General features: G+C 40.3%; 1 protein-coding gene across 1 annotated transcript in view; it reads right to left on the bottom strand.

Annotated features, from left to right (window-relative positions):
- Med12l (mediator complex subunit 12 like) overlaps nt 1-26,597 on the bottom strand; it is a 327,698-nt gene that overhangs the window by 3,574 nt on the left and 297,527 nt on the right. The window contains exons 39-43 of the mRNA XM_023704067.1: nt 19,082-19,171; nt 16,834-17,063; nt 15,153-15,309; nt 10,785-10,871; nt 1,373-1,454 (exon numbers count right to left, since the gene is read on the bottom strand). Of these exons, the coding sequence (XP_023559835.1) occupies nt 1,373-1,454; nt 10,785-10,871; nt 15,153-15,309; nt 16,834-17,063; nt 19,082-19,171 (646 nt within the window). The remainder of the gene's footprint in view (nt 1-1,372; nt 1,455-10,784; nt 10,872-15,152; nt 15,310-16,833; nt 17,064-19,081; nt 19,172-26,597) is intronic.

The raw sequence follows: 26,597 nt of genomic DNA, 5'->3' as shown, positions 1-26,597 counted from the left end.
AACTCCACTTTAAGAGTGTATTTTCAGCAAGAATATCATTCTGGAATTAATAAAATGCCATGAAACTTTAGTCACAAATTGGTTTAACCGATCAGACCTATTATCATAGCCAAAAAAGAAATGTCGATTTATTTGGTTTAACTGAAATTAAATGCAGTTACAAGGGAAAAAATATTTTTAAAGATAGAAACAAAGAGCTTAGGTATGTCCAGTGGCAGAGACACCAAGGCGTGTGTGTGTGGGGTGGGTGGATGGGGTCATTTCCTCTGCCGGGAAATCAACACATAGAGCAGCCAGGCAGAAAATTTAGACTCAAATCAAGCTGCCCATTGGTATAAACTGATATATATTCTGATGGTATCAGCAGGCTGCCAAACCCACCTCGCTGTTTGCAGCACAAACGAGTCTTCACTCTGTACTGTAGAGACATACGATCGGAGGCCCAGAGTAAACTGCTAGCCTCTCTCCTAACCACACACATGAAAAAACTACACGATCTCTACAGTACTGACACTTGTGACAGTGCACCACAGCTGCCACCAGAACTGAGGTAGCGAGATTTCCAGCTGATGCTCGGCTTCTCACAGGGCCTACACCACTGCTAAATGGACCACCTGTCCTATGAATGCAGCACACAATGATCTGAATCACAGGAGCAGACCACTGCCACTGAGATAACAAGGTATCAGAAGTGGGGGCCTGGGGTATGTGCTCTAGAAAGGCAGCCAACTTAAGAGAAAATAACCCGTACAACACAACAGGTAAGACGGTGGGAAGAACATACTGCCCTGCCACCTTCCATGCCATCTGCAGTACTGCAGGGCTTGATTTCTCTGACTCATTAGGAAGGACAGCACGGTGCAGTGGGGACAGCAGGCACCACTTAGGACTGACCTCCCAGTACCGAAAGCCTTTAGGAGGCCACCTACAGCTACTCCCTGAACATTTCCAGCTTTATAAAAAGGACATCAAGAGTTGGGGTGGAGCTCTGTGGTGCAGCGCTTGCCAGGCTTGCAGGTGGCCCTGGGTCGGCAACACAAAAACAAAGCAAAACAAAACTAGGCAGGACACTTGCAGTTTTACAGGGATCTCCTGAATGAAAAGAAACATTTCCAGGTTCAGATGGAAGAAACAGGACACCACTGCTGAATTAAAAAGAAGGAGGGAGGGGAGACATTTTACCAAGAAAAGAAGATTAAAGCCTTAATCCAAACAAATGGAGACAAGATGCTAACACTGTAGATGAAAGCAAACATGGACATGGTACCATGGAAACCAGTGCCATTCTTGAGGGGCCACCACTGTCCTTTGCTTCCTTGCTTTTAATTTCCTGGAAGCCCCTGGCTCGGGCTCAGCGACAGACAGTACTTACTAGAAAGCTGCTTCTGGAGCTGCCGCACCAGGGCGGCTGTCTGCTGCTGCTGCTGCGTCTGCTGCAAGCCTTGCCTGGGAAACTGCAATTGCAACAGGAGAAAGGAGGGAAGTCAGCCCATGGCGCCATCACAGGCAAGAACAGGCGGGATCCCAGGGGCAGGCATGCTGTGATGCGCTTCACATACATCAAGATAAAAAGGGCCATCCTGACACGTGCACCCTGCTGTATGTCTGGTAAACCTCTGAAGTGTCCCACTTGTCCAGGAACTAGCTGGCATTTATTTGAAAAGTCCTGACAATGGAGTCCACACTCCAGAGGTGCCTGAAAAGCTCAAAGATCACTGTCATCTTACCCTTCACCAATTTGCTAAATAAAAACCAAGGCATTGGGAATAGATTTGTTAGCAAAACAAAAGCTCTCTGATGAGAATATTTGTTCAATTCCTACAGACCTTGCCTACATGAATGGGGAAAACAAGCTGGAGAGGCAGAGCACTGCTCGGGCCAGGCTCGTGTGAGATTCCCCACGCAACGCAAGATGAAGGCTGGCAATACTCCTCCTTAGTACACTGTAGCCACTGCTAGGCCAGGATGAGGCTGCGTGAGGACCGAGTCTGCCAGCTTTAGGAGAATGAGCACTCCAGGGCCCTGCAGGTGAGTGCCAAGGCCGCGGGAAGCATCTTCCCGCAGGTACAATACGAGTGGTCGGTCCCGATTCTATCTGTTCAGTTGAAACAAGAATGTGTGGCAGTTATCCAAATAAAAGAGGGAGGGGGAGCATCTAGTGGAAACAAAATTACTTTTTATTAGAATGAATGTCCATACCAATGTATTTTTCTTAACCTGCAAATACCAGGGTGCCACTTTCTTGGGCTTCTTTGATCTCTCTTTCTCTCTCTCTCTCTCTCTTTTTTTTTTTTTTTCAGAACTGGGATTGAACTCAGGCCCTTGTGCTTGCCAGGGAAGCGCTTATTCTACTGAGCTATCTCCCCGGCCCTCTTTGATCTTTTCTCCCCTTCTCCTCCTGGCTTATTGCTGCTGTACCTAGGAGGCCTTTGCTTAGTCGCAGGCACGTCCGCACTGTGCTGTCCTCACCAGCCCGTGGTGTGGGCGGCATCTACTGGATGGCGCCCTTTGCCCTCTCACTTGGAGGGAAGCAGGGACGCTTCCAGGCAGCCGGGAGAGAGCACAGTAAGCTTTGTTTTGGCCTTGCCAATGTCCTCCACGTCGGGCATCTGCTGGCACAGCGCATCCCTGACTCTCTGGGGCAGGAAGGCTGCCACTCTCTTGGCTTTCTCCCTCTTCTGCTTCAGTGGCCTTAGAAGCCACCATGCCTGGCTGTACCCCAGTTAGTTCCCTTAGTCCTGTTCATGTTTGGAAGAGTTTTGTTCCAATACAATATTTTCAAGCACCTTACACAAAAGTAACATCTATTTGTTTTCAGCTTGCCAATGACAGAAAATAGCATAGGATTATAAGTAGGGTTGCCAGAAAATACACAAAATGCACACTTAATGAGAATTATAGATAAACAATGAGTATTTTTCTAGTTCTAAGTATACTTCATATGATACTTCATATGACAAATACTGGATTTAGTTTAAGAATGTCCAATACAGTGTTTGGGACACTTACACTATTACTATTTACCTACAACTCAAACTCAACTGGAAGTTGTATGTTTTATCTGACAATTCTAATGAGTGAGCATCACCAGGTGTCTGGAACAGCACGAGGCTCAGGTCATTTCTCTTCAGCCAGACAGTGAGCACCGTGGGACTTAGACCCATGTAGCCCCATGCATCCCATAGTGCCAGGCACCCAACAGGCGTGCAGTACAAATCAACAGAATCTTTAAGTCTAAAGTGCCATCAACTCCCACAGCCTCCCTCATTACTAAAAGCAGACACAAAGCTGATGAAGTCTTCCCTAAACCACTGTCACTACTTTTCCCAATGCAAAGGCAGGAAAATCACAGCTTGTCTTTCCTTCTTTCTGTTGCCCAAATACAGAGGGTAAAAAACAATAAAAATGAATCAGTTATTTATGTGGAAAAATGAAAGTGTTTCTTTCCTATTCAACTGTTACCATGCTTATGCAGAAAAGTGATTGCATTATTTAACAAAACCTTATGTAATACTTACTATATGTCAGCATGTATCCTGATACTGTCTGTATGTATTAGCAATTTAATCTCGATGTAGCAGAACTCCTCCACATCTTACTGAAAGTCCTTGGGACAGATAGGTTTTGATATCTGATATATAGATGGTTTACTATGCGACATTCATAATACATAGACAAAGCCTAAATGTACGACAGCACGCCACAGCAAACAGTAATTTCTGCAGCAAAACAAACAGCATTCACATCAAGTAGGGTAAATTCAAAGAGCCTTATGCCCATTCAGGCCAGCTTCTATGAGTACTTCTGCCCTTGCAGTGGCATCTGAATTTGGGGAACACGTATAAGGGAGTGTGAACTCTTCCTGCTATTATTCTCATTTTACAGATGAGGAAACTGAAGCTCAGAGGAGTTCAGTGATTTGCTCATAATCATTCTAGGTATTGCGGCTGGGTTTCAGACTAAACTTTCCGGATCCAGAGTCCAAGATCTTAACCACGATTACCTTGCTTCACTGCCCAAATCTACTTATATTTAAGGGGTAAAATGCAATGTTATACATATATATCATGGGATGATTAAATCAAGCTAGTTAGCATATTCATCGCCTTCCATAGTTTTCATTTTTCATAATGAGAACTTTTAAAATATACTCTTAGCAAGTTTGCAGTATACAGTACATTATTATTAATTATAGTCAGCATGCTGCGCAATACATCGCCAGCAGTCCTTCCTTATACTTGGTAGCCTTCGGGCAACACTTCCCCACCTACCCACCACCCCCTCAGGGTACGCCAAGTGTGAAACTATCTTCCAAATATTAACTTATTTGGAAATAATTCTAAATTCTAAGTATTTGGCTACACAGATGTCTACACTGATTCACTGGCATACAGTGGATAAATATGGAACATTTGTTCATGTGACAAATGCTTAACTGCCTTCCTTCTGTTCATTTAAAACTTGCTCCACAGAATGAAATAGAGCAGATTCCCTATCTTGAGAACCCTGGTGGGAATGAGGAACCGAGAGAGCTCCCGCCCTTGTGTGTGTGCACGGGCTGGGGAGGGGCAAGTGGGCTGCTGAGTGACTCCGGGGGCTGGCACAGGGCTGCAGGGACTACTCAGTGGCACAGAATTCACCTAGCACATGCAAGGCTCTGGGTTCGATCACCTTAGTCACACAAAGAAAACAAGCAAATAAAAAAAGAGGTAGAACATATTCAGAGTGTTTCAAAGAAAGATGCAGGGGAAATCCTCAAGACTGTCATGTTATTTGCAAAGTCAAACATTTCTGTCACTATAGGAAGACAGGAATTTGCTTTGTTCGTGTCCATTGTCTTCTGAGTGTATAGTACAGTTTTCCAGGAGCGATGTAAGGCACGCTAGTGTGACAAAGCCTATGTATTCTACTCAGCCAGGCATTAAAAGATTTTTTTTTAAATGTTAATGCCATTTCTCTAATTTTTTTTTACTTTGAAAAATATATCTTTTTTTATAAAAAATGTTATTTCTGTTACTGAAAAATGGGTATCTTAAAGTAATTCACTAAATGCTTCTAATATTTCTGCTTTAATTTCTAAAATAGTAAATAGACATAGAAAAGTTTCTTGGTCCATAATAACTATGTGAGAAGGCTCAAGGCCACTTCATTAATGCTGACCAGAAATATGTAATGAGACAGATAGATCTCTGTTTCAATCTTCTTAGTTGCAGTTTTTAGCACAGGATGTAAAAAACACAGGCTTCCTCTCGAAGCCACCCTGATAATGTGTCCTCCGCTGTACACAACACAAGCAGGGAAGAGACCTCACATTTTGATTCTGGAGCCCCGAGCCACCAGGGAAGACAGCAGTGACCAGTTCCCCTCCCCAAAATAAACACTGCTGAGCATTTCAAATCACGTCCCTATACTGCAGGACTGGACCTGTACGATGCCAAGGAAGCAAGAAACTATCAGGAGAAATTTTCTGAGTGACCCTCCTGGGGCTCCTCCTTAGACTTTCTGAATTAGGAATGCATGTACCCTAGAAATCTGAATTCTCAGTGGTTCTCTGAGACTGATGCTTGGCTAGATTTGGAAATCACCATGTGGTAGAAGATAGAACTTTGCCGATACTAAAACAAGTCAATAAATAGGTTCATTAGGGTTTACCAGAGGTCATAAAATTGATAATTTATATGTATTTAGTACTTTCTTTTTTGTGGGGGTGGTGGTACCAGGGATCGAACTCAGGACCTTGCCAAGCAAGCACTTATTCCACTGAGCTATCTCCCCAGTCCCTGTATTTCCTATTTGAAGGTCATAAACAGAATGGGAAGTGCTTCTCTGGGCTGCATCTTATCCATTCAGATGATGAGCCTGGCCTCTCTCACGCCTGTGCCTTTGCAGGTGGTAATGCCTTCTCCTCAAGCACCCTGCACCCCACTTTACACCTTCCTCAAGATTCCCTCACCCTTCAAAGAGCAGCTAGTTTTACCCCCTAACTCTTCAGGCACACAGAACAGGGACTGCTCCTGGGCCCTCAGTGCTGCGTGGGCACCTGCATTATGTGTGCTGGGGACAAGCTAGCCACCACCTTTCTCCAGCACTCTGGCTTCCGAGCTTCCTAGGGGCGGAAGCTATATCCTGCTGAGGCCAAGACACAACACAGCGCAACACCTGAGGTAGCACAACCGCTTTCCTGGGCATATCAGGTCCTGTTCAACTTAGAGAAAAACAAAACAAAACAAAACTTGGATCCTTCAAGTTCTGTTTTGGTAAAATTCATTTACTTTTTAATGCTTAATCATTACCAAGGCAAAAATATGTGACTTACTAGTAATTTCTGCATGACTAAGTGCCATCATGTCTTTTTTTAAATCTCAGAACTTGAACTTACCCTTTTAGCAGCACATTCGATGACGGGCCTACATACTAACTCTCAGATGATTCAGATATGTTTATACTTACAAAAGGGATTTTTAAAAATTATTGCTAGCATAGTCAACAAATGAGTCGGCTAACATTTAAAGAATCCAGGTATTTTTTTGGGTTCCAGGGCCACCAGGGTAAGATCTTCACTGCTCTTACAGCAGTGTCATGGTTCCTGCTGGCTCTTCCTGTTCACACTACTCGTGTGCAAAACAGGGTGGCAAGGCGGCATTTCTATTAATACCAGCAGTGTCTTCCTAACACGGGAGAATTTAGAGACACAGGCACACTGTGAGAAGCCTCCCAGATGGGAAAGGCAGAGTTCATGGTCCAACAGGCCAAGGAAGGCCAAAGATGGCCAATGAGCTCCCAGGCGCTGGGCGGAGGAAGCCCGAGAGAGACTCCCTTGGTGCCTGCGGAAGGACCTCACCCTGTGGACATCTTGATCTTGGACTTACTTGTCCTGTCTCAAATTGACAGGCAATAAACTTGCACGAAGTCCCTCCATTTTTGCACTTTGCAGGGCAGTTCTAGGAAGTTAATACAATCTCTGGAGCCCCCTCTACGCACAGCTCAGTACCTATACAAGCTTCCACATGCAGTGCTGCTATTTAACCATCTCCTACAAGTCTAGGTCTTCTGAAGGGAGCACACTTGGTTCTTCTTTGGCCTGCTGCTAACATCTGGTAGGGTGGCAGTCTCTATTGCATATGAGAAAATATGCAAACAGTGGCAGGGACTATCACATGGAGGGTGGTGCCTATTACTTCTCCCTTGGTACCAGCACCAGTCAGAACCCCAGATGAGTCAGGGCTTCGCTGGCCTCAGCAGCCAGTGGACTGCCCTCTTCTCTGCAGAGGGAGGAACTGAGTACAGAATACTGGCCACTTAGAGGAACTGGATCTGCTAGAGATATTTATGATAAGTGAAAGGAAATGTATTTAGATACATAAATTTTAATGGAAACAATAGGAAAAGGAACAATACCTAGAGATATAAGGAAATATAGGACAGGCAAAATAGCTCAGTGGCTTAAAGTGCCTGCAAGCAGGTGAAGGGGCCAGGGTCTCAATTCCTGGGCTGCTTTGCCAGCCCTGCCCCGGTGGCATGCTGAGCCAGAGACTGAGACTGGGTGTAGTGGCAAGAGCCTGCAATCCCAGCTCTTGGGAGGCTGTGAACAGGTGGATCACTATGAGTCCGATTTAGTAGTGAGACCCTAAACACCCAGTAGATCCTTCCCTAAAATACAAAAAAATAAATAAATAAATAAACATAGTATTTTTCTTATTATCGAGGTTTTGTGCTTTCACTATTGTAAAGATACATATATGATAATTTCTTCTTATTTTTCAAGACTAAAAAATAAAATATATCAAAATATCCTTAGCAGCACTATTATTTGTGTTTACTTATGATTTTAAACTGGGAGGTGAACTAAGGACCTTGCACTTGCCAGGCAGGTGCTGTGCCGCTGAGCTACACCCCTACCCCATGAGCACGACTCTTGGAGCTGGAAACAGTAAATGCTTAACAGCAGATGAAGTTGCTGAGCTAACAGCAGCAGAGCACTAGAGGGACCAAGGACTCACTAGCGGCTTGACACCACAAATGTCCCCCCACTTCTTTTCTCCTTTCCCTCACCTCAGTTGTTCTTTCCTTTGGAGCAGTTTCTTTCCTGTTCATAATATCTATTATACCTTTTGGATTTTATTTACTCTTTCAGTTTCTTATCAAAAGAGTAGGAGAAAATATGATGTTTACACACGTGAGTCTGATTCATTTCACTTATGAGTATGGTCTTTGTGTTCATTCAACTACAAAAGCCTCTTTCTTTATAGCTTAGCACTCTACTATATAAAAACATCACTTTTTTTTTTAAAATCCATTCCTCGGTTGATGGGCATCTGGGCTGTATATGAGATTTGGCTATATTTCAAAGTATAATTAAAAAAAAAGGGGAGGGTATTTGCTGAGTCAGCACTATAAATATTCCAAGCAATGGATATGATGTAATTTGCATATGCATTATTAAGTTTTTTGATTTCTATCAAATACCACCACAATTTGTTGTAAAAGAGACTGCAATAATTTTTGTACTGCCTAATATATGTTTAATATATGCTTTTAGAGCACTGAATTTAACTGATGCTATATATGATAGAATACTGAGTATAGCTGGAGAAAGAATTTAAACTCTAATAGTTGTACATTTTTAAAAATTAAAAACTTGTACACTAGAACTTACATTGAAAACATAACAATCATAGGCATCTCTCCTAAACAACCAGTTCCTGCCAAGGAACTTCTTTTTAAAAATTTTTTATGTATTTTATTTAGTACAGGGTCTACAGGGTCTCACTACATGGATCAGACTCCTAGTGATCCTCCTATTTTCAGCCTCCCAAGTGCTGGGATTATAGGCATGCTCCACCATGCCCAGTCTCAACTGCCATCTCAGCGCACCCTGAGGGCAGGGCCAGCACGGCACATTGGGGATCAAACCCCAGTCCCTGCATCTGCCTAAGCAGGCATTTTAGTCTGCTGAGCTACCTGGCCAGCCCTAGAACTTCTAATGATAAAGAAGCAGTTAGTGAATGTGTAGATACTGCATCTACTTTAAAAAAATTTTAAAAGTGGATTGCAAACACTGCTATAGCCATCATAAAGGATCAGGGATAAAATGAAAGTTAAGATTCATGATAATTGGGGCCAAGGAGATGGCTCGGTGGAATAAGCGCTTCCCTCACAAGCGCAAGAGCCTGAGTTCAATCCCCGGTTCCACAAAAAAAAAAAAAGATTCATGATAATTAAATTAAAATTAAAAATGGAGTTCCAGTTGGACAAGGTAGAGAGGCTTGGTCAGTGCACGATGAATGGTGCTATTGCAGCGGATCACACTACGTTGTCAGTCTCATTTGGACATAGTCCTCTGAACACTGAATTTTAATCTAATTCTTCCTAATGTACTACCGATGACCACATTGCTTCTGCTCTTCTGCAAAGCTGTGACACCATCTGTCCCCAGATACAGGGCTAAAGGTCGGCCACACCAGTGTTTTCCAGTATGAGACATGTGCAGGCACCTCTTATCCTACATGGTACTCGCAAAGTTTGCACTGCTGAGTCACATGGAAAGTCTTCTCAATATTTTTTCCTTCTGAGTACAGTGGTACCTTGGGTTATGGACGCTTGTGTTTGTAAACAAGTTGGCTTATAAACAGAAGCATTGGGCAAAATTTGGTTTTGGTTTGCAAACTGCATTGAGTGACAAACATGACCACAACCATTTTTCCCAAATAAACAAGGCCATCTTTTCCAAACTCATAGAACAAATTAAGATTGTGAACTGAGGTACCACTGCATTTATTTTCACATGTATTCCCAATACTATGTGGTGAGTGACACAATCGCTCTTGGCAGTGGTAGATGCTATCTTTTAAAAGATATTTACCTAAGTAATTAGGAGGACAACTTAAGTGAAAGTAGAAAGCAAATAGTGAAACAGGGATATAATACTCCCAAAAGTAATGGATATTGTGAATTGCTAAGGTTTATAAAATTTTGATGCCATATACATTTTCAAATTTGATTGATATAGCTAATGAATTATAATAAACACTGTATGGTTTTTTTTTTTTTATATGAGGAAACCTGAAATATAAAGAGAGCAAAATAAAGACAAAAAGAAGTGGAGAGATCTTTTTCAAGTGGGAAGCAGAACAAGAGAAGGAGGAATGGAAAAACAAAATGGGATAAATAAGAATTAGAGAGAAAAGCTGGAAATAGAGCTTTTGTGAATGAGATGGGGACAGAGAGGCAGAAGGCAGGGTTGATGAGAAAGACGGGGAAGGAAAAAAGAACTACAATGCGTCCAAGTACGACCTCCCCACAGTAAATGCAATCGCTACGTATTGTAGCCACAGACTAAGAAGACAATTACAAACTAGATAAAAATTCTCAAAGTAAATTCTAATTGGCTAAAAAAAATTCCTTTACATCATTAAAGACCACATTTCTAAAAAAACCTCTATCCTTTCTGTAAATAGCAATGTAAGATAATCTTCTAAACATACACGCTCAAGCATAAATCTAGCACTACTTATAGAGACCTTGCTACTTCATCCTAAAAGGTTAAGTCCATATAACAGTCTTAAAATTTTTCAAAAGGAAAACAGTACAACCCACGGAACCACAAAATCTGTATTTTTTCTATAAAAACAAATACATCAAATACAACAAAACTGTGATTCTAGGGAAAAACTAGTAGGCTATACTTTAGCTATTTCAATTCTTTATGAGCAAATGGCCATAGAGAGCGCACCTGCCTTCAAGGAAGAAACCCAAATGCCCGAGTCCAAAACAGCAGGTCTTACCAGGGGCTGCTGGGGCTGCACTGCTTGGAGACCGAGGGTCTGGTTCTGGGACTGCGAGGACTGCTGGGGCTGCGGGGGCTGCTGAGGCTGCAAGAAGAAAAAAGATCATACCTGAAAGGGAAGCTGCTAATGTCACCTTGGAGTTTCCTTCTCCCATATTTTCACCTAGTTCTATGGTTGCAAAAACATGTCATTTTAGCCAAGGGGCTATTTTCTGAGAACTGTCTCTCATTAGGTGATTTTGTCAGTGTCTGATCACTGTACTGGGTACTTACAAAAACCCAGTGACGCAGCCACTATATGCCCAGGATACGTGGTTTCTGGGTCTTTGTAAGTGCATGTGCCTGTGTGTGCACACACATAGTCCAAAATAACATGAGATTAAATTAAGCACAAGAGAAATACAAAATGTACGCATCTGCTCTGCTGCTCGTGAAATACAGCAAACTTTTAAGTAACCTTTTTTTTTTTTTTAATGCAAAAGGAGTGCACTCTAATATAACTGTAGAAAGTATAGTAAGGACGGACGTCAGCTAGAAACACATATGGTCATCTCAGCCGCTCTGGGTATGGAACAAGCTGTAACCTCATGCATCTGCGTAACAAGCAGGGCAGTAGGCTGGTCTGCAGCAGTGTCACCACAAGCACATCAGTGTTATGCTGATGGTAATGGAGGTGATGATCTCACTGGGGCAGAGATAATTTTGAGCTCTGTTACAATCTTACGAGACCACAGAGCTGTATGAAAGCCATCACTAAGCTAAACATTGTTCTGTGGACCCTGCCTGCGCACCTGCCAGACTGCCTTTGTCCCTTACATGTGAGGCCTAGGCCTGTTTTTCCTGCTCAGGCTACTCCAGGACCAAGACCTTTTCCTCTGGTATCAGTATTCATAGCCTGCATCATCTGACACATCTGGAGACATTCTTCCTACGTACTGTTTGAATGCCCTTCATAGTGTTTGCCTTTCCACTGTATACTGCCTGTCTTAGCTGGTTTAATGAGCGCTGCTCAGTAGGAATCTTACTCTCTGTGACACTTGGAGGTAATTCTCAGGAACTTTTATTCTCTGAAGGATGATGTAGATTAGCTTCTGTGAGAAGTTCTGGCATAAACTACCAGAATAGAACTAGAAATAATGTCAAAGACAGAGTTGAATAAAATATATAGTTTTTAAAAAATGCTCCCAAGTCACAGAGAAAACAGACTAGATATTCATCAGGTGGGACACAGACAAGAGAAAAATACAAATCAACTTTAAAGAAGATTAGGTTAGGTGTAGTGGCATATGCCTGTAATTCCACCATTCCAAAAGCTGAGGCACAACGATCACCATGAATTCAAGGCCAGCCTGGGCTACACAGTGAGTCTAGTCCAGCCTGAACAACATAATGAGACCCTGTCTCAAAAAAAGAAATAAAGATGATGATCACCTTTAGAGTTTCATCCTTGAGATATCAACCCAAGATTTTTTTCATCCTTTGTATTTTTCCAACTTTGTTTGCATAATATCCCCTAAATTATGTTTTCTTTAGAACAAGCTCTAAATAGCTACTACTAAAAAGCATTTCTAACAGCTCATGCATATGGGTTCCAGTCAGAGATCTGGGTAGGGTCATTCCCAACATGAATGACAAACGTTGAACCAGAAACACATTATTACAACTTGACATCAACTCTCCATTGAGTTTTTGAGAATCCATCCAAGAAAGATGAATTCAATTTGAGAATCACACATTTTTCTTTATGGAGGCAGCCAAACGTCAACAGGGACCAAGTCCAACCCAAACACAGGGACTCATTGCCTTTTTACATCTCCAAGGAATCTACTATTGATAAGCAATTACCAAAGGGACACACTATGCTACTAGGAATAAAAATTACTCAATGAGGAAAGACTTTCCTTATTTATGTCTTTGAAAAAAAACACTGTAAGTAAGCAATGTAGTAACCTCCTTTAGTGACTTCAAAATGAGCGATTTTGAAATTAAGGGAAATACAAACAGCAATTGTAAAAACAATTCAGACACATATCCTCAGAAGTTGGGAAAAATGATTTAAGAAAATACTACTATTAATGGTTGTACTAATGAAAATATTAACAGCAACATTACCAAACTAGAACTGCACTTGGATTTTCATATTTAGCACTGCTACACATTTAAGAGGTAGGCATTCAATTATTTCCATTTTATTGGTTACACAAGTGAAGAATAGTTTTTATCATCTTGGAAATGATTTCTGTACAATGAATGAGATTGGCCATACTTCCAGAGACCAATTACCATCCATTATCAATGTTGTGAAACAAATTTTAAACTATTTAATCAGGTAAAAAATTAGAATGAAACTAATGACATCTTATAACTAATGGCATTATGGGAAGCTCAGCTCTATACAGGATTTGTGTTGGCTTCTGCTTACCACATAGTGACACCATCAAGCAGAATTCTGGAGATCACGCTAGATTCATAACTCAGAATCACTTGCATTTATGGTCCCCACTTTTTCTCCTCGAGGCTGAGATGCTCACATCACTCGGCTCTTTCTTCCTGCAGGACAGGTTTCTTTCCCACTAGTCTCATACTCAAGAGCACAGACCGTGGGTACTTTAGCTCCATTAGAGCCCCACCCGTTTTATTTGCAATTTTGGTGACTGACACCAGGGCCTTCTTACTGGGCTACAACCCTAGCATTTTTTATTATATTTTATTGAGACAAGGTCATGCTAAGTTAAGTTGCCATTAGTGGGCTCAAGGTTAGTTGTCTTTCTTTGTAAGTCCTACATAAAGTAGGACCTTATTTCAAGTTGGGATGATGGTAAGATTATAGGCGAGTTTATAGTCTCACCAGAAAAATCTCTGCCTGATAACACAGGGTGTTCCAGATGATGAATAAGAAGCTAATAAAAAAATGGTGCCAGGTACCACAACAGTAACAGAACTTCGCTGTTTTCTGGGTATTTCTCTTTCTTCTTTTATTCAGTGGAGTTTGCTGGATGTCTATAATTTCGTTCAGATTACTGCAGAACCTGTACATGCTATTGATGCGTAACATACTACTATTATTGATATATATATATATATATGTATATATATTCAAATTTTTGGCATTGTACAGAAATTAACCTCCATATTGGTCTAGAAACATTAAACTTAATTTTTTTTCTCCATTTGCACAGGGGTATCACACTGTATAAAATATGTAAGATCCTATCTATGTGGATTTGATTACAGAAACTAATAAAGTATTCACTAAATAATAAAAAATAACAGGGCAAGTTTATGAATTATAATATGAAGCTGAACTGTTAATGAAGACAAAAGGCATAAACATAACTGCATATATTTCTTAAACAAGAAAATTAGAAGTAAAGCTATGTTAATAGGAGGAAGTTGTTAGGACTTCAGTATTCCCATCAAATAAGCAAATGAAAGGTCTCTGGATTCTAAGAGAGATAAACATAAATGTACCTTTGATTTATCCTTTCTATGTTCCTCCAATTTCACAGTCAACTCAGATCAGCACTAAAGAACTTTTTTTTTTTTTTTTTTAAATTATGGACTTCTAGGAAACTGGTAAAGGCCCTGAAAGTTCAGGAGTTTTTTGGACTGCGTGTATGTTTCATGAATACGAAATGCTTCGTCCAAACTGAGGCACTGGGCCAGGGAGATAGAGTAGTGACATAAGCGCCTGCCTGGCAAGTGCTAGGTCCTAAATTCAATCCCCTGTACTGGGAAAAAAAAAAAAAAAAAGACTGGGCGTGGTGGTGTATGCCTGTAATCCCAGCTCTTGGGCAGCTGTAAACAGGTGGATCACTATGAGTCTGATCTAGTAGTGAGACCCTGCACACCCTGTACACCCTTCCCTAAAAATAAATAAAATTAAAAAAAAAAAAAAAGAAAGAAAAAAGAAAAAATGCAGGCACCTGTTTAAATAGTGCCTCAAGGGGCCAGGGGGATGGCTCAGTGGCATAAGCACTGGCCTGGCAAGCGCAAGGGTCTGAGTTCAATCCCTGGTGCTGCAAAACAAACAAACAAACAAACAAACAAACAAATAAATGCCGCCTCAGTAAGCTGAGACCTACTATTAAAATAAGGCATCCATATGTCTCCTTGAATTTGTGAAAGAGGAAGAAGGCTCTGAAAAATATTCTCTTCTGTCCATGACCTGGCAGATGCACAGATAAAAGAGAACTTTTGCTAGGTTTGAACTAAAGCTGTACCAGTTCGGCTACTCATGTCAAGGGAGACACAGGGCTCCTTGGAAGCACACAATCACCATCTATGTGCTCTTTTATGTTGTAAGACTGCAGCACCTCTGCAGTGATTGAAGGGCGCCCCGCTCCCCGCGTATCCTGCCCCTCACCTGGAGGAGTCTCTGCTGCTGTCGAGCTGGTGGCTGTCTGGGCCTCATGGGGTCCTGAGGCAGGGACACCGAGGGGAGGCTTGGATGTGCAGCGGTCAGAACAGCATCAATCCCCCCGGCCACCAGAGGGCTCTGCTGCAGAGCCTGATGGTTCAGTCTGGCAAAGAATAATGCAGGCTGATTTTAGGCACACACATGCATATATCAGTGCCACCAGCACAGTCCACACATCCACACAAAAAAATCAGCAATTACTTGTACAGTTCAAACAGGGAAAACACTAGGAGTAAAATAAGAGATGTGACAACATTATTAAAAGAACAGCAAGCACACTATTTAAGGCAGAATAGTAATCATGCATAATACTTATTAAAGTAGCTTTTAATAATGACATTAACGAGACATTTTCTTTGGAACAAGGACTGTATGTACTAAGGTCTGTATTATTCATTTCATTTATAACTCTCTGAGGTCAAGAGTTCATTATCCTCACTCTAAAAATGAGAGCACAGAGCCAAAGAAGTAATTCAGGATTACTCAAAAAGCAAAGGACACAGGTGGGACTTGGTCCCAAAGTTCTTGGGCTATGAAGTTTAAGCTCTTGGGTTATGTTTTGGAGCAACATATTGTAAAAGTAATAAAGACAATGTGTGCTTTCTAGAATAATTTGTTTTCCCTAACTCTCCGTGGTCACCTGGAGCCAACAGTCAGCCACCGATCGCACACACGGGAGTGTGCGGCTGCCCCCTGTGCTGCAGAGGCCCACGCGAGCTCCATCCTTCAGGACAGCACTATCCAGCGGCCCTTCCTGCAGTGACTCAGCCGATGTCTGCCTCTGCTCTCCAGGAGCACAGCCACCAGTCATCACGACTAATAACATAATTTAGGTATAGGTGCAAAACACAAATGCAGGGCTCTCATTTAGAATCAGTAAGAATAACAAGAAATAGTAGACCGTCAAGCCAAGAACGGGCCCTTATACATTCAGAGCCACATACGACTGCACGGCCACAGGTTAGACTCTTGTCCTGCTGGCCACATTTGGCTACTAGATACCTGAAATGAGAACAGGATAATGGAAAAACTAAAGGTCTAATACAATGTCTAAATTCAGACAGTCACCTATGGGTTGTAGCTACAATAATGGGCAGCACAGTTATACCCTCTATGTAAGGAATAAGATTAAAACAGGAGCCAAAAAAGAGTTAATTATAATCTGTTTCACCAATCATCCCTGAGGAAAAAAGAGGCAGAAACTAAGTTTTAACAATTCTTATGAGTATCATGCACACTCAGTATCGAAACTATAAATATCATGGCCCTTGTTAATTCTAAGAAGGCTCTGATAAGAAGTCAATGTTGCTTTAGTAAAAAAAACGCAAAGCAGAGGAGAAAAGACAGACTATTAGAGTTCACAGACTAATGTCACCTAAAAATGTTATGCCCATATAATGAAAGCAGTGGGTCAGAACTATAGGAGCCTTGTATAAAATAAATAAGGTGAGGTATTCCTTATTCTGAACCTTTTCCTGCATCCTACTGAAAATGAGACACTAGACTATAAAGTAGATGCAAAACAAGATCATAGAAATCACTATAGTACACCATGCCTAGAGGAACCATAACAATATATTGGAGTGTGCGCGTCTGCTATTGCAGTAATCATTTCTACTGCTATCACCTCTGAGAACTAGGCAAGGGCTGCAGGTATGGCGAGGCCTGCTGCTGCACATAGCCACTCGGCTGCTGCTGAAGCTGTCTGATTCTTTCCATCAGCGCAGGGTTGGAATGCGCAGTTGGGTAGACCCTGGAGCTGTAGCCGGGAGACAGGACCACACCACCAGCCTGCTGCTGTGCTGCTTGCTGCAAAGGCATCTGCGTTCCATACATGGTGTAGCCCTGGGGCATGGTCTGCAGAGAGGCACAGGGCAAGAGTCAGGGATCCATTCCCCCACCAGGACTTTTCAAAACTAATATACATGGGCAGACACAAAGAAAACCTCCTTGAAATTTTCAAAGACCCTTATGACTTAAAATATGAAAAAGACTTCTGTACTAGAGGCAGGCAGTCTAGCAAGGAGGCTATAGAATGAATTGGTTGTACAGTGAGTCACCAGAAATCTCAATTTAAAAATAAATGGATTTTCATTTAGTTAAACTGACTTTTGAGATCAGCTGTTTACATTGAGGGAAGGAAAGGTTATATTTCTATATATAATCAGTATATAGATGACATCAATGTTCCACACATGCCAACATCATTAATATTATTTTCAAAATTACCCAAGAAGGTACCTATGCCCAATATAAATGAAAAAGAAGTAGACTTTCCCAACACATCTTTGGGTCTGATGGATGTATCAGTAGTTATTAATTGGTTACCAACACAACTATTAATGGCATAAGGATGTTTGTTTATTAATATGAGGAACTATTAATAAAGTGATACCCCTTTGACTTGCATGGACCGCTCTCCTTTCAGTAACTGGAATACTTGGTTTTTCTGATCATTATTAATATGAAATTATAATACCTATTTCTCTAAAGCTTGACACCTTATGTAAAAGAAAAATGTGAGGTTCTATTGGATCACAAGACACAATTTATGGACTGGAACGCTGGTCAAAGTAGAGCACTATTGAAATCTCAAGGTACTGTATCTTCAAGTCATGCTGTGACTTGAAAGACAGAGCAAATACAAAAATTTCCTGCACACAGCACAAATGGACCAGGATTGAAGGGCTCCATGCCTGGGAAGCCAAACATGATTTAATTTTAGCATGGATCCAAAATAACTGCCTGCCCCACGGGTGTCTTGCCAACACCACAGGGCTCCTGATTCTGAAAGGAAAATGTTAAGAGTATGCTGGATACAGAATAACAAAATTCTAAGTAGCTGAAGATTATATGTTAAAGCAAGTATGATATTAAGGCAAGCACATCACTTGTTGAGAATCTACTGTGTATATCAGGCTATGCTAACTCCACGGGCTGTCTTAAATCTCCACAGCTTTACCTTATTTTACAGATAAGAAAACCAAACCCCAGAGTAACATGCAAAATGTCACATGACGAATGAGTTACCAAAAGCTCTGTTGAGGTCTTATTCCAAGGCCTTGCTGATCTACCATAATTGCTCATCAAACTTATTTTTGAATATGATAGGTGCAGTCATGAATAACATCATTATGCATTATAACATAAGGATTGCTGAGACTGCTAAACATTCCAATATCTCCCATCATTAATATAGATTAAAATTATTTATATCTTTAATTCAAGGATTTTTTAAAACACTGTATGCTTTTTTTTTTTTTTTTATCAATCCTGAGATTTGTTCAACAATTACTGTTAGTGGTTCTTTGAAATCATAATTATGATCTATAAGGAAAAGTAACTAAGTTCGAGGTCTGACAGGGAGTTGACACCCGGCTTCCTAGTTTTCCTGCTTCAAACAAAAAGCATTTACACTTCTAGCATCCCTTAGACCAGACTCATAAGTGAAATAAATCAGACCCACCATGTGTGTAAACATTGTCTTGACTCTGCAGTATATGAAAATGAAGAGTACATAAAATCTGATCAGGTACAATAGATATTATGAAAGAGAAAGGAACTGCTAGGGAAAAGAGAAAAGAAGGGAAAACACACATACAAACTCACACACACAATAGGTATGATAACTATATTACTAATTTATATTGGTTTGTTGAAAGGAATAGTTAATGATTAATTTCATTTTTTCTGATCAACTTTACATGCTTCTATCTGGTAACCTAAACAGCTAACTCTGAAGATAACAATACGCGATATAACAACCATTATTGATTTCCTATCATCTTGTTTTGAAACTCTGGATCAGTTTTAATGTTTCCTATTTTTATTCTTTTAAAACAAATTTCAGCAGCAGCTTGGAAGAAATGTGGTACCTGTGCTTGTTGCAGCCCTGGATACTGGGGGAGCTGAGGGGAGGGTCGTGCCTGTGCAGCGAAGAGCGTGGCCTGGTCTCCCGGCTGGCCCTGCAAAACAAAGCCAAGGCATGATAGTAAGGTCATGATAGGATCTGAGCTGAGCTTCTGGTAAATAATCCAAATAATGGAAGACATCAAGTCTCAATATGTGAATACAGAACTCACGGCCTTTCAAACTGCACTAAATCCTAGCTCTCATCAATTTTTTACGTGTATATAGAGTGTTGATTTTTTCTTCTTAGAAGACTACAGATCCTCCCAAAGATAACAAAGACACAAACAGAAGCCTAAGTTACCAACGGTCTGTACAGCAGAGAAGCCCTCTGGTACCTTCCCAATACACTGCAGGGTTGAAATTCTCCTCTAGGGAAAAAGACACAATTATCTAAGTGTGAAATCCGAAGCCAGAGGGCTGTACCCAGTGTCTATAATGAGGAAAAACTAGGGTCTTACAAGGGATGCTATTTTAAAATATACTAAATTATAGTGACATAAAACATTTTTATGTGTTTGGTAAATAGTGTAGATATTCTGAGCAATGAGAAAGGGAGAAGCATTTAGTGTAAGAGGGAAAACACTGATGTTATTAACAGTGCAATGTACGCCTGTGGGTGGGCTGCTAGTTCTTCTCATCCTCTTACAGTTCTCCAGGGAAGAAGAGCCTTCCCATGGTCTCCAGATGGGACACACACAACGCTCAAGGGGCTAAGCAGTAGGACAAGTCCACCCAACCAGACTGCAGAGCCACGCCCCAACTTCAGAGTCCCACTCCACAGCACAGGGCTCCTTCTTTTGAGAAGAGATGCCCAAGATGTGATACTGAAGATGAAAATGTCTTAAGTACTCACTGGGTTCTTATTCTTTAAAGACTTACAGCCTCTTAAAATCACCCCAGTAAGAAACCTAAGGGAGAGCCTCTCTTAAGACTTGTTAATGAGACACTGCAACCTAATGTACAAGCCACATTAGATCTCTTTTAGAGGTCATTGATAAACGGAACCCTTTCCTAAGGTGATCATCTATAGAACAGTAAAACACGAATTTCTAAGTGTACCTACTCTGGTAACTGTTCATGACAGCTTCAACAATAATCTAAATCTCCAGAGTAGCATTAAATCAAGACACATTCATCAATCTGTTAAATACAACTATGTCTCTAGGTGATTGGATCAGAGCAAAATATCCCAATTTCCTTCTGTGGTCATAAGTCTAAATCCATCATGCTCAGAGTAACCAAATGAGGGCTGTGGAGATAGCTCAGCAGACTAAACACTTACTTAGGCAAGCATAGGGAACAGGGCTTGATCACACACTGAGCCAACCACGGAGTCTGGGCATGGTGGCACGCGCCTGTCATCCCAGCACTAAGGAGGCTGAAAACAGGAGGATCACTACGAGTCTGAGCTGTTTAGTGGGACCCATACCAAATACATAATTTTTTTTTTTTAAAAAAAAAGGTAACTAAATGGTTCTTTACCACCCAAAAATGGGGCCATGGAAGCATTAAATCAATCAGATCCTCAAATATCACTCTAAATCAGTTCTCCCTGACATTAACTCCATGTAAGGTCACTGAAATATATTGTGGTGTGTGTGTGTGTGTGTGTGTGTATCATCATTGTTTGCACAATATAAGAAAACTGAACTATTTATACATGAGTTAGACCGCTGGGAGCAACAGGTGATCATCAGTTGGTGAGGCTGTCTGGCTTTGAAGGAAACAGCCACACGCAAATATATGAAGCAAACCTCTCCTACCTCCGCTCGTCCTTTGCTTACTGAAGAAACTTGAAGAATGCACTAAAACGCATGGGGCGGAGGGAGATAGACTCCTACGAATAAGATGCATTTGAACTACTGAAACACTTTGACAAATACTACCTGAAATCATGAAAACTGAAGAAATACAAGCAAATTTATATTTCTATATAAAAAATCACAAAAGCTAACATTCAAGGAAAGAGATTATAACTTTAAAGGAAAAAAAAAGAAAGGAATAAAAAAATTGAGACACAATTTTGACATGCTAAAATTCATCTTTAGACGTGGTGTGGGCATATTATGCTCCCTCTGCACTGTCCGTTTTTCCTAACATATTACTTAAGTACAGTAAGAAGTAACTGAGATGTATAATATTCATCCTGAGAAAATCACAAACATGCCAAGATGGTTAGCACTGCCCAGGTTCTCTGGGAAAAGCCTTGTCACAGTGCTTGCTCTGAAAGGAAAATGTCCTTATTTCTCCATCAAGGCTGAAACAGATCCCTACTTTTGATTTTCCAGAATAATGCCAGGATTATATCAATTATTTTAAAATAGTTCAACTTGTTGAGGAAAAAAAAAGTTACTTAATACCTTGAAAATGTTATTAAGTACATGCTGTGCTAGAAGTGGCCCAGGTGCTTTATACTTGGGCTGACCATTTGCTTAGTAAAAAAGTTTACAAGAATTCAACAAAGGTCATAATGTGGGAATGAATGAAAAGGACAGAGAGTTTGAGATTTTTCTCATGTCAGTGGGGATGTCTTGGGCTGTGTTAAACCAAGATTATATACCACACAATCATCTAAATTGGATAAGCCAGGGTGACAGGGATAAAGTGAGCTTGTACCCAGCAAACAGTGCATGTGGTCACTAATCAGCCATTATTTTCTGAAAACACTCTAAGCTTTACTTCTTAATTTTGAGGAAGAGTCATGCAGTTGTCCAGGTTAGCCTTGAGCTTTCAATCCTCCTGCCTCAGCTTCCTGCTCAGATGGAATTACAGGAATGTAATTCACTGTTCTAGTTATTTCATCCATTTTTTTTTATCAGTTCCTCACATGGTGTCTACACTGTAAATGTTCAGTAATTTAAAGATGCAGAGGTAAACTGGGTTTATGTTTCACCATAAATTACTTTACCAAGCACTTCCCAATTGCTCTGCAGTTCCAGAACCATACTTTGTTTTGAAAACGCACCTAATGGAATGTTTAGCACCTATCATGCTAATGATTTCTTCCTTCTGCCTCAATTACTGTCTGGAAAGTAACTCAATTTCTCTGTCTTTATTCTGCTTGAAACAATGTGAAGCCACATTAACTTCGTGTCTTTACAAATGGAAAAAAGATAGTACAGATAAGCACCCCTTCTCCCCAGTACTGGGGTCATCGGTGTGTGCCACCAGTTCTGGCCAGAGCTGGCTTCTGATGTAATACTTTGGGGCTAGCCAGGTTTCACATGAAGTTAAGCGTATTTGCAGGGGAGAGTGCAAGACACCTGTGCTCGTGCCGCAGCTCCTGCGGCTCAGACACCTGGTGTACAGCCGCGGAGGGAACGACTAACCGGCAAGGAGGACAGTCTCGGGTCGGACAAGCGCTCTCTATTTTGTTGCCTGAGTTAATTCCCATTTATGTCATTTTCATGCATTTTGCTTTAGGTTTGCCTCTAAAAGCAAAATACAAATTCTATTTTCTAAAAGTTTCACTTCCTAAAAACTCCTGAAGAAACTATGCTGTGAAGCAGTGAGTCACCTTCCTATAACTCCCACAAGACCATTCTCTCTCTCATTGCTGCATGTCAGGGAGACAAGAAAAGGCTGACTCAGAAGCTTTTGTGACAATATGACTTCACGCATTCCGTAAGTTTGAAATTTTTGATAAAACAAGCTCAAATATCATTTTTACCTTATTAGGTCTTGTTCTTGTCTATATTAGCAGCCACTCCCTCAATTAACTGAGCACATATGAAAATCTATTTCTAGAAAAGGACTACGTATAATTAGCATTCAGTATGCACGATAACCAGCAGCGTTTCATAATTAGGGGATTCCTAGACATATATTTAATTTACTAATAATTATCTCCTCAAGTACTTATTAGGAATGTGCAATGGCTTTAAAGGCTGTAAGGAAATGATCCGTATCTGGAAAATCACAACCAGATTTTGTGACTATTTCTGAAAACACTGCTTTTGGAAAATTTATAAATAAGATATTCACACAGTGAACATCAGTAGGAAATTTCTGCTGCGTCACCGAGTAGGATGGCTTTTATTTATGACTCCCAGTCTCAGAAGGTCTGAGCAGCAGTGCCCAAGCCCAAACCCTGAGGATGCAAACGAGAAGGGTGGTCATCCTGTTGGACTAGCGGCGCTTTGAATGCAGACAATTAGGATTTTTTTTTTTTTTTGCTCCGAATGCCTTCAGGGCAGGTTTGGCTAGCTTGAGTTGTGGGGATGGAACCACAGCCACCTGAGCCTGACAGCTTTGGGGAAGCAGCCACTTAAAGCACTGAGCTACGAGGCAGGCCCCCAACGCAGACAATTAAACAGAGAAAAAATTCTGCAATTATAAGAGGCTTTGTGGATCATTTCCATTTCATATTTTTATAAGGTTTCACTTCAAATACAATTTTATTGGAAATCAGTTAACACTAAATGCTAGTGTTAGATGCATTCTAACATAAAGCTATATCTCAGACCTTAGTGAATGTTTACTAACAGGTCCATAAGCTGGGACTGTAACAAATCATTAAGTACACAGTTATCAAATTCCTAATGTGGGGTGATGAATGTAACAGCTGGTTAACTAAAACACTGATTTAATTCTAATATGAAAGAATTTAAAAATAGAAATGTGAAAGGAGAGCAAAACATTTACTTCCTCTGAATGACATTATCAACTGAATAAATGTCCTTCGCAAACATAAGTTGTCTCCCAAATATTTTTAAATTGTTACTAATTCATATTTTTAAATAAACAAAATCTTGACCTGCTTTCTAATGCACCATAAAATAGCAAGAAAAACTGAGTATTTTCAGTTAAGTTTCTGAATTTTTCTCTACTGTGATAATTTTTGCAAAAGCTGACTACATAACAAATATTTCAAAAGGAAAGTATTCTCAAAGTTTGAATATGCAATTAAGGATATTTTCACAAAAGTATAAATAATGTTACCCATTAAAATGGCAGCAAAACCAGGCGACTTACATTCCCACCTGAGATGTGTGCTCTTTTTTATTCTAATACTTCTTGGGTTTATGGTGTGAGTTGGCCACCTGATAGAAACCTATAAGTAATTTAATGCAAACATGCATTCTTAGCTGGCCCAGGCAAAGCAACAGAGGTGAAGTCTTACAACATGCATACACAAGACCTGTGCTCAAAGGAAAAAAAATTCTCCACCCAGGAAAGAAAAAAAGAGATGATGCATTTTGTTAAGAATCTGGGAATAGTCAGCGAGTGGGATGTGATGAGAAGGGTGTACTTCATAACAATCCCAGTCTGCAGTATCTTGCATTGGCCTGTAAATCAGCATGCCATGCGCTCTTCTACGGATGATGTAGATTGCCACAGAGAGAAGCAGCAGCTGAAAAATACACGGGCTAAGCAGGGACTGGGATGAAGGCGCACAAACTGGTCTGTGCTCTCATGGACAGTTATTGCGGATTACACCATATACACATATAATGAAAATCATAAGGCGATCAGAGGGGAAAACTTTCCAAAAAAAATTCCATTAAACTGAACATGATCAATGCATTCATAACTCTGCATTAATGAATATAGTAACTATTACCACTTATAAGAAGAAAAAAAACACTTCTCATTCTGATGTTCAAATGATGATGCTATTTACTTACAAAAAAGAAAAAAGAAAAAGAAAAAGAAAAAGGAATGGCAGCAGGGGTGTTACCATTATGTTGTCAAAGTCTTCCAGAAGGGAGACAGCAGAGCTACAGAAGTCCTACAGAAAGGGGACAGCAAGAAAACGGCAGACAATACAGATAAGATTTTTTAGCCTAATGATGTGGGAAGCCAAAATACATATGAAATATTTCACTTTAAAATAACATTTTAGGGAGTGAAGACCCAGGCTGTACACATTAATCCCTATGTCAAATGCCCTACTACAAGTTAGGATATTGATAAATAACACAGTAATATTCATATAACTCTTATCAAATACTGTAATGGAATAGCACAATTTGAAAATTAGATGGTGATATAAAAGAAGTAGGGAGATATGAGAAGCAGACCCTTGCTGTGACTAAGTGAGAACAATTGGGGGCCAGACTCCTTCACAGCTGAAATCTCCTGAAAACGCTCAGAAAATGGGGGTCACATTAAAGAGACAAGACAGTCAGTGAACAAGTCAGCAGGTCATATGTTCGGAGAAGACATAATTACATAGCTCCATGCCGGATAAATGCAAGTGAACACAGGGCACCAGGCCAACCACACGTTCAATCAACCACAGCAGACAACAAACATGGATTTGTCATGTCATCATTGCTTACACATGCACAGGGAGTATCAACTGAAAACCGGAAAAAGGCTACTTCACAGCTAAATGATGCACTTAAACATTTTAATTACTGGATTTCAATGAATATGGGAACTGAAATATTAAAATTTTCCCAGAGCTCACTGTTTAGATACAGCTATAAAGCAAAGGATTTTCAGAAGTGTTTACTATGTTAAATATTGAAAAATATGTGAAATTTTCTAAGCAAATAATACCAATTTTCATCATTCTTGATATAGGTACAAAATTCACCAACTCTGTACATTGGTCTTAATTCCAATAGCCAGCCCTACATTAATACATTAATAGTTCATCCCGATGCCACGATCTTATGTCCTGTCTCGTAAAAGCCAAGCTACATACACTATCCTTTAGTTTACAATATCTGCCTGATCATAACTCCAGTCCATGAAATCAACAGTGTTCTCATCATTTACATACACATAGAAATACCAGGTATTAAGCAATAAATAAAGCATCCACTTTCCTAAACATGTTTTCTCTCCAAAGAACAAACAATAGGGTTTAGGACACAACTATGAGTTCAGTGGCTTCCTCTCCTGAGTTCATTTTTGTCACTGAGTGTGTGTGTGTGTGTGTGTGTGTGTGTGTGTGTCTAAACAAATGCATCAAAAGTAACTACCAAAACTCAAGATTTCTTTCAACAATGCTAATCTGTATACCTTTAAGAAATAAGAATATAATTTGAAATATGTTCAATTTTTATGTTCTGGAAATTTATGTGAGGGAAAGCCTGAAGAAAAAAATAAGGTAATAAAAGATACTTGAAAACCACAAGTAACCAGGACATTGCAAATATCACCATAGAATTTCACCTGCTCTGATTGGGAAAAAGAAGGTCTAACAATAGCAAAGATTGGCGAGGATGTAGAGAAAGGGACATGCTCCTCATTACTAAAGGAAGTCTATGTTGGAAGTAAAGAACACATTTTGTTTTACTTCTACCTTTTACCTCCATGTACAGAAGAAATGCACAAGAATGTTTACAGTACCAAAAAAACCCTGCAAATAACTTCAAAGGCCATCAACAAGAGGATGGATAAATCACTTATTAATATCTATAGTGAAACAGCATCCAACAGAATCAACAAATGAATAGAAGACTAACAAAGTGAACATAATTCAAAACTCAGCTACATGAGTTTCAATAGAAAAAATGTGTAATG

Source organism: Octodon degus, unplaced genomic scaffold (assembly GCF_000260255.1).
Source record: "Octodon degus isolate 3935 unplaced genomic scaffold, OctDeg1.0 scaffold00186, whole genome shotgun sequence".
Lineage (NCBI taxonomy): Eukaryota > Metazoa > Chordata > Mammalia > Rodentia > Octodontidae > Octodon > Octodon degus.
This window is presented reverse-complemented; position numbering and strand designations above follow the sequence as displayed.